Below are 7,839 nucleotides of genomic sequence, written 5' to 3' on the forward strand. Positions count from 1 at the left end.
CGAAACGATGTTCATGTGAAGCTTGATTTTGACAAATGCTAATTGGCCAGCTTTATAGTTGCAAAAAAAGCTTCGAGATGCTGCAAACCTAATCACGCTTCACGTATGCTATAGAGAGTTATAGCCTATTAAAATGACTAATCACTTGAACATCAAACTTAGCATAAACACTTTATGTTATCTATTTTTATTACATGACAAACATATTCACAAAACATCACATGTGTGATGAAACGTCACAGATGTCTCGATGTATTAAGATGTATATACCAATTCAAATTAATACAATTGATAACTTCTGCATACACTAAATAACAACAATCTCTGTTTGTTATTACTACAACCAACTTCCTACATGGTATCTCACCTGCACTGATGAGCCACTTGACGCCATAACTCTCCACGCAGCATGCTTGCTCCTGACCTTTGATCCGAACAGCTGTTGCAATGGCCTAAGCCACTGCTGCATCCAGAACCTACAAAGTCGACAAATTAACCGACACCAACTATCAACCATGGAAGATGACAATTGAATTAGTAATGCAGAAACTTGACCTGCTTACCATTGTGGATGGACTATTCCAATGCCGGATCCCACCGACTCGGCGAATGCACAACTGTGATCGATTGGAAAGTGAAAGATCTCACAGCGCATCTCAAACTATTTCTGCACATGGACGATAAACAAAAATAGGCTATAAGAACTTTGAATACTGTATATGCGATATGGAAACAATTATAAGAAAGTTATCAACATACTGATGTTTCATCGCAAGTATCTAATCTTAAAAAATTGATGAAAGTTAATATGATTGATTTTGATGATATTTCTAAATTTTTACAAGCTTGGCGGATTGCCATGGACGATCTTACTATATGTGGTCTGATTTTACCTGATAATGTACAAGCCATTTGCTTGCTTGCCTCTTTACCTTCTTCATGGAAACCCTTCATCACTACTCAAACAAATTAGGCCAATCTCACCGTTCCTTTGTTGATCCCAACAATTCCACAAGAAGCAACCATGCGAAACTCTATGTCAACCCCATCTACATCTACTAATTATCCTCTTGCTATGTATGCAAGACCACGACCTCCTTATTATAAACCTCATCGTTTTAATCACAATCGTGTTCCCACTAACATTAAAAAATCTTCAAGACCGTCCTCGATGTAGAAGAATTTTAGATTGACTAAACCTTATTGTTGCATTTGTAACCGAACGGGACATCTCTCCCGAGATTGCTGGTACAACAAAAATATCACGAAAAAAATTAGATCACAAAAAAATCATATTAATTATGCTTCTGACTGTGAGGGTCTTGATGACTCTAATTATGATGTCGATGAGGTCTCATACTCATCAAATGCATCTTCTACGAAAGATGCTTTTCTAGCATTCATGGCCACTCATGCTCAACTACCGAACGTCACGTCAACCTAGATACTTGATACCCGAGCCACATGTCACTTGACTTCGCGAAAAGATTGGCTTCGCCAATACCGTTCCCTGTCAACCCCGTTTGACATCCGATTTGGGGATAATGGTATCCAAAAGCTATCGGTGTGGGCATTGCCCATATTGAGCTATCAGAACATGGTCTCCATTGACCATGTTTACTATGTTCCACATCTTGCAAAAAACCTTATCTCCGTGAGCAAAATCACAAGTCCATCTACTTTTGTAGAATTTCACAATGACCATTGTGCGATTCATCATCGCCTTCCTTTGGGTCATACCTCAGTGGTTACATGTCCAAAGTATGACCGTCTTTAATTTCTTGGTCGTATGGTCACACCTGTTTATTCTATTGCTGATGCGGATTCTTCCATAATGATACTCTGTAAGACACTTTTATGGCACTACCGCCTCAGCCATCTTAACCACAAGATTTTGCTTCACATTTTAAAATGTGGACTTGCCCTAAACTTTGCATTACCCTCTCATAGTCATTTATGTCTATGTGAGGGCCGTATTCATGGCAAATTAACTACTTCAAAATTTCCTAAACATAGGGCTCCTATGACCAAACCATTACAAATCATCCACACTGATTTATGTGGTCCTCTACTTCTGCAGTCGTTCACCCATAATGAGTATTTTCTTACCTTCATTGATAATTATACTCGGTTTACAATTGTCTCTTTCCTCAAAAACAAAACCTTCGACATAGTTCTCCAAGCCTTTTAGGTCTATCATCGCTTGGTTGAAAATCAATTACCATTTACAATTCAGGCTCTACAATCTGACAATAGGGGGGAATATACCTCTCATTTATTTCGGACTTACTGTCGTACTCATGGGATTCATCAACGACTGATTGTACTCGATACTCCGCAACAAAATGGCATTGCTGAATGACGCAATTGTACATTAATGGATACTGCCCACAGCATGCTGAAGGTCGCAGGTTTATCTGCTTCTTTCTGGGAAGAAGAAGTTTCAATAGCATGTTATATACAAAATTGGGTCATTTCCAAAAGCATCAATGCTATACCATACACCAAATGGTTTGGCAAATTACTTAATTATGCGCGTCTTCGAATCTTTGGCTCCCCTATGTATGCTTTTATTCCCAAGGATAATCGCAACAAGTTGCAAGATCATGCCATGAAAGCCATTTTTTTTGGCTATGGTGAACCTCACGGCGTTAAAGGATATCGCTTGTATGATCCAAGGCAACGACGATTCTTCTTTTCGCGGACACTCATCTTTGATGAGGAATCCTTGATATCCCCATCTCGATCTGCACCTACGACAATACAATCACCAAGTGAGAACATAGACCCACTTTCCCAAATCTCGACTGCTGATTTACCTACCTCTTCATCCGTAGTCTCATGGTGGGCTCCTCTTGATCCTGTCCTGGTGATACCTGCACCACTGCCAGCTCCTCCCGCTGCTACGCCACTGCTTGGCGGTGCCCCTGCTGCCGCTATCCTCCTCCCGCCTGTCCCACTTGTGCCTGTAACACCCGCCTCTGCATCATGGGTTTGTTCTTCTCCTTCTCCTAGAGGCACAGTGCGTGTGTACTCTCAGTTTACTAGCTTGGCCTATGGACAATGTCTCTAATTTACAGGCCCACGTGTTCCTCATTCCCAATCCCCTCGCCACACATGGGTTGCACATGCACCTCCTTCCGGCCCTATGTTGCCGGAATCATTTTCACTTCCTTCACCTTCTATTCCAATTGCTAGTTCTTCTCCAACTGAACTGGCAATTCCATGTGTCCCTCAAGTTCCCCCTTTGGACTCGTCAATATTTCCTCCTCTTCCCTCTTCACATAATGGGCCTTTTTCCCCTTCAACTTCTTTTTCACCTCCCTCTGCATCTGTTGCTCCTTCCTCTACATCCTCTTCTCCCACTCTCAACCCCATTCTCAACCCATCCGAATCTCCTCCTTCCACACGCCAACGCTCTTTGTCTGACCTCTATGCCGGCACCCATTGCATGGATTCCTTTCTCTTGGAGTGCTCCTATATTGAGGCTTCTGCCTCCTTGGAGCTTCTAGCCTCTAATTTCTCACCTGATTCACCGAAACTTCTTCCTATGGATGATGCGTTGAAAGGACATGAAGCAGTACATTGGCAGGCTGCTATGGAATTCGAATTAGCATCCCTTCACTCTAACCGTACATGGTCCCTTGTACCCCTTTCTCTTGATCGCAAGCCGGTTAGTTGTAAGTGGATTTTACACCGTAAACTTCATCCTGATGGTTGTATTGCTCGGTATAAGCACGCCTTGTCACGCACGGTTTTAGTCCGATCGAAGGTCTTGATTATCATGAGACCTTCTCTCCGGTTCTCTGTATGGCTTCTTTTCGTGTTCTTTTGGCACTAACTACTTTGTTGGACTTTGAGATCCACCATCTAGATGTGCAAACTGCCTTCTTACATGGTGACCTTTTGAGGGAGATCTATATGGAACAACCCCTGCACTTTGTTGATGCCACTGCTCTGCAACATGCATGCCATCTCCATCTCTCCTTGTATGGACTTAAGCTGTCTCCCCGACTTTGGTTCCATTGCTTCAATGCATTCATGCTTCAATCCGGGTATTCTTGTCTCCTATCTGAACCGAATATTTATATTCGTCATCAACCTAATGCATTTCTTCTAGTTGCTTTATATATTGATGATATCTGTGTAATTGCTTCTCATTCTTCACCCATTACTATTGCCAAAAATGAACTAAGCTCTTCCTTTGCTATTATCGATTTAGGTCACCTTTCCTACTTTCTTGGCCTACAGGTCACTTGTAATAGAGCCCATGGTTAACTTCAACTCCATCGGTCAAAATTTGTTTGTGACCTCTTACAACAGTATGGGATAGCTTCCATTAAACCCGCCGTTACACCTTTACCAGTCCCTTGTAAACTTTCTCAGTCTGATTGTCCTACCTCTCCCACAGATAAGGCATTCATGGCACAATATCCGTACAGGCAATTACTTGATAAACTCCGTTATCTAGTCACTGGATCATGCCCTCTGACTTGTGTTTTAGTATAAACTTTCTTTCACGCTTTATGCATAATCCTAGTCTTAGACATTGGAAGGTCCTGGTGTGTGTTACTCGTTACTTATCATGCACCCGCACGCTTGGTTTGGTATTCACTCGCACTTCCAACCCGAGTTCCTTGACTGCCCTCGTTGGCTGGTCTGACTCGAATTGGGGGGGAGGGGGGAATCTGACACTCGCCGATCGACTGCGGGGTTTACTTTTGTTCTTCCAAGAGCTGCCATAACATGGCAATCAAAGAAACAAGTAGCAGTCACACTGTCATCTGTTGAAGCCGAGTTTGTGGCAGTTGCTCTTGCAACAAAAGAAGGATTATGGTTACAGATGTTGATTGAAGAACTCAAGCTCATTCCACGTCCATCACTGAAGTTATTTTCTGGTAATATGTCAAGTATATACTTGGCCAAGAACCCGAAGCATTTGGAGAAGACTAAGACTAAGCATGTGGATCTAAAGTATCACTTCATTCGTGAGCTAGTGGAAGACAACAAGTTAGAGATTCTGCATACACAAACAGAATATATGTGGGCAGATTTTTTGATGAAGTCCTTAGCTGGAACTAAGCATGATCTCTGTTGTAATAATCAGGGTCTCAAGAATATTTAGTGTTCAAGGATTAAAGGGGTGTATTAAAATGACTAATCGCTTGAACATCAAACTTAGCATAAACACTTTATGTTATCTATTTTTATTACACGACAAACATATTTACAAAATGTCACATCTGTGATGAAACGTCACAGATGTCTCAACGTATTAAGATGTATATACCAATTCAGATTAATACAATTGATAACTTCTGCATACGTTGATTAACAGCGATCTCTGTCTGTTATTACTGCAACCGACTTCACAGCGATCTCTGTCTGTTATTACTGCAACCGACTTCCTACATAGCCTGTATGATCCGCTGGTATCCGCAAAAGTTTGATACGGCCCACTAACAAAAGTGTAAGTACTATTATGATGTGACAAAGCACCGGTACCTCTCGTGTTGTGTTCATGAGCACAAGCATGCCGACTTTGTGCGACCTCTGCTTGGAAGGGCCTATCCTGGGCCTCTCTCTCTCTCTCTCTCTCTCTCTCTCTCGTATTTTCCGAGAGAGCAAAATACCATCAAATCGTCAGAGGCCTACCTGTTAAACTAGATATTAAGCAGCGCCAAGCCATGTCGTTAGGCGGCGCAGGACAGCTCGCTCTGATGATTACCAGGAAGCTGGACGTAGTATCAAACTTATATCACATGTCGGGTGTGCAAACAGTACCAGCTCTCCGACTAATTCCTCTGCTACTGCTACTGCTACTACTCTCAGCAAACCAATATTTGATTACGGATCATAAATTTATAATACTAGCAGCAGGGAAGCGGCCGGATAGCGGCGGCAGAACTGAACCTGCAAGCTAATTCTTCAGGGAATGACGATGGCGTGGTTTTATGACAACTGGATGAGGTTGAAAAGCAAGGCGTTCGAGAGAGGAGGAAGCGGACAAAACGCAGAGATTCGATAGTTTGCAGTGATGGCGGCATTCCTGACGATCGGGATGGCAAGTCTGTTGCCTTTGTGGTTTAAGGATAAAGTTAGTAGTCGATACTAGGATTCTAAACCAATATTTCTAGCAGAAGATTCGGCGACCGTCGTTAATGACGGGCAGGGTAGCAAACAATAAAATGTTTAAATGCTTAAGTTAAGCTATTAAGTCTAAAGCTTTCCTTCTTAAACGCTTTAAGCTTTTTCAGCTTGGCTTTAATGATCTAAGAGCCAAAAGAGGAGGTGAGAATTGGGAAAAACTATATAAGAGAAGGGGGAGAGGTGCAAAGGGCCTTGCCCTATTCCTTGCAAAAGAATTTGTGATTTGAGTGAGGCTGCAGGCAAGTGGAGGGTCGCATGTGAGAGCGTGGACTCTTGTCTTGCAAATTGAGAAGGTTGAGAATTTGGAAGCACAAGTACCAAAGTGTCAACTCAAGCTTTTTTCAAGGTACGAGAATTCAGTACAATTGTTTTTTGTATAGACACCATTCGATACAATTTGGTGTTCTACATGCACGACCTGCCGGCGTCGTCGGATCCGTCGTCAGTGCCGATGGCGGAGGGCAATGACGACGAACCCTGGGCTGGGGCTCACCGTGGTCTTCGACGACGTGCTGACGGACGGGCCCTCCCTCTCCGACTCCACCATCCTTGGCGCCGGCCAGGGCACTTACATCTTCGCCTCCAGGACCTCCCCGGACCTCCTCATCGTCTTCACCGCCGTCTTCCGCGGCAACAGCTCCTTCAACGGCAGCACCCTCTCCTTCCACGGCTCCGACCGCATCCTGCTGCCCGTCCGCGAGATCGCCGTCGTGGGCGGCACCGGCCGCTTCCGGTTTGCCCGCGGCGTCGCCGCCATTGAAACCGCCTCTAGCTCCGGATTTAATGCCGTGCTGAAGTTCAATGTCTCCATTGTGACGATGTGATCTAGCTAGCTTTTCATTAGCACAAATATACAAATACAAAAACCTTCGACTCGCAAAAATTGAGGTATTTTTCAACCAAATTGCATGTATTTTGCTAATTCTACAACCACGACATTTGTATAAATTTAAGTCTTATACCTTCTTTTTTCAATATTCAAAGGTCTTATCAAAGAAGGGTAGCTTAGTTGGACGAGGTAGGTGTGTGAGTGTGAATTGGTCACAAACAAATTCAAATCCCCTTAACTAAGCAGCTCAACGATGCTTTATCCTTCGAGATGGAAATGCCCCTTGTCAGGTTTGTGGGCTAATGTCCCACGTCTATTAAATAAAATACCATCATGCAACACATTAAAAAAAAAGAATTCAATCTTTTGTCCAAGGGAAAATTGGAAATTTTGAGTTTTTTCATTCAAGGGGTCACCATAAACCTTATCCACAATCAGTTATTAAAAGAAGGGAAAGCGTTCAAAGTGGTTAGCCTTACATCTCAACATTTGTCAAGACCAAGTTTATAACTTTAAAGAGTCATGAGTTATACCCTTGGTTTAAGGGTGTGAACAATTTTGAACCATGATAAGTTAAAATCACACTTTTTGTAAGGGTTGCATGGGCTAACTCTTGTTCATAAACCACAACAAAGTAAGGCCTATGTTGCATCACAAGATTCCTCATAGTTGTTCTCCATATGAAAATGCTCTAAGGGATCAATGCTATAGCAATTGTTAACGGTGTTGGGCACCCCTATTCTTACAGTTAGGAACTTAGCTTGCCCAACCTTTTAGAACTATGGGGACAATCATTGATGTGGGCTTTCTCTGTATGATGTGTTGTATGTTTGGCCCCAAGTTTTTACAAGTGGGGAAAA

General features: G+C 42.8%; 1 protein-coding gene and 1 pseudogene across 1 annotated transcript; one reads left to right on the plus strand and one right to left on the minus strand.

Annotated features, from left to right (window-relative positions):
- Positions 1 to 237: 237 nt before the first annotated feature.
- Positions 238 to 3,219, minus strand: LOC148040716 (uncharacterized). Its single transcript, XM_087661186.1, has 5 exons — positions 2,824 to 3,219; positions 2,526 to 2,753; positions 2,269 to 2,427; positions 564 to 667; positions 238 to 476 (listed from the first exon to the last, which is right to left on the minus strand). Exons 1-4 carry the CDS (start codon positions 2,841 to 2,843, stop codon positions 577 to 579), a joined length of 498 nt encoding a protein of 165 aa, XP_087517312.1. The 5' UTR covers positions 2,844 to 3,219; the 3' UTR covers positions 238 to 476; positions 564 to 576.
- Positions 3,220 to 6,037: 2,818 nt separating this feature from the next.
- Positions 6,038 to 7,241, plus strand: LOC148040717 (dirigent protein 2-like; annotated as a pseudogene).
- The last annotated feature ends 598 nt before the right edge of the window (positions 7,242 to 7,839 follow it).

This window comes from Lygodium microphyllum, chromosome 2 (genome assembly GCF_053477565.2).
Source record: "Lygodium microphyllum isolate KBCC chromosome 2, Lygodium_microphyllum_v1.1.10, whole genome shotgun sequence".
In the NCBI taxonomy this organism is placed as follows: Eukaryota; Viridiplantae; Streptophyta; class Polypodiopsida; order Schizaeales; family Lygodiaceae; genus Lygodium; species Lygodium microphyllum.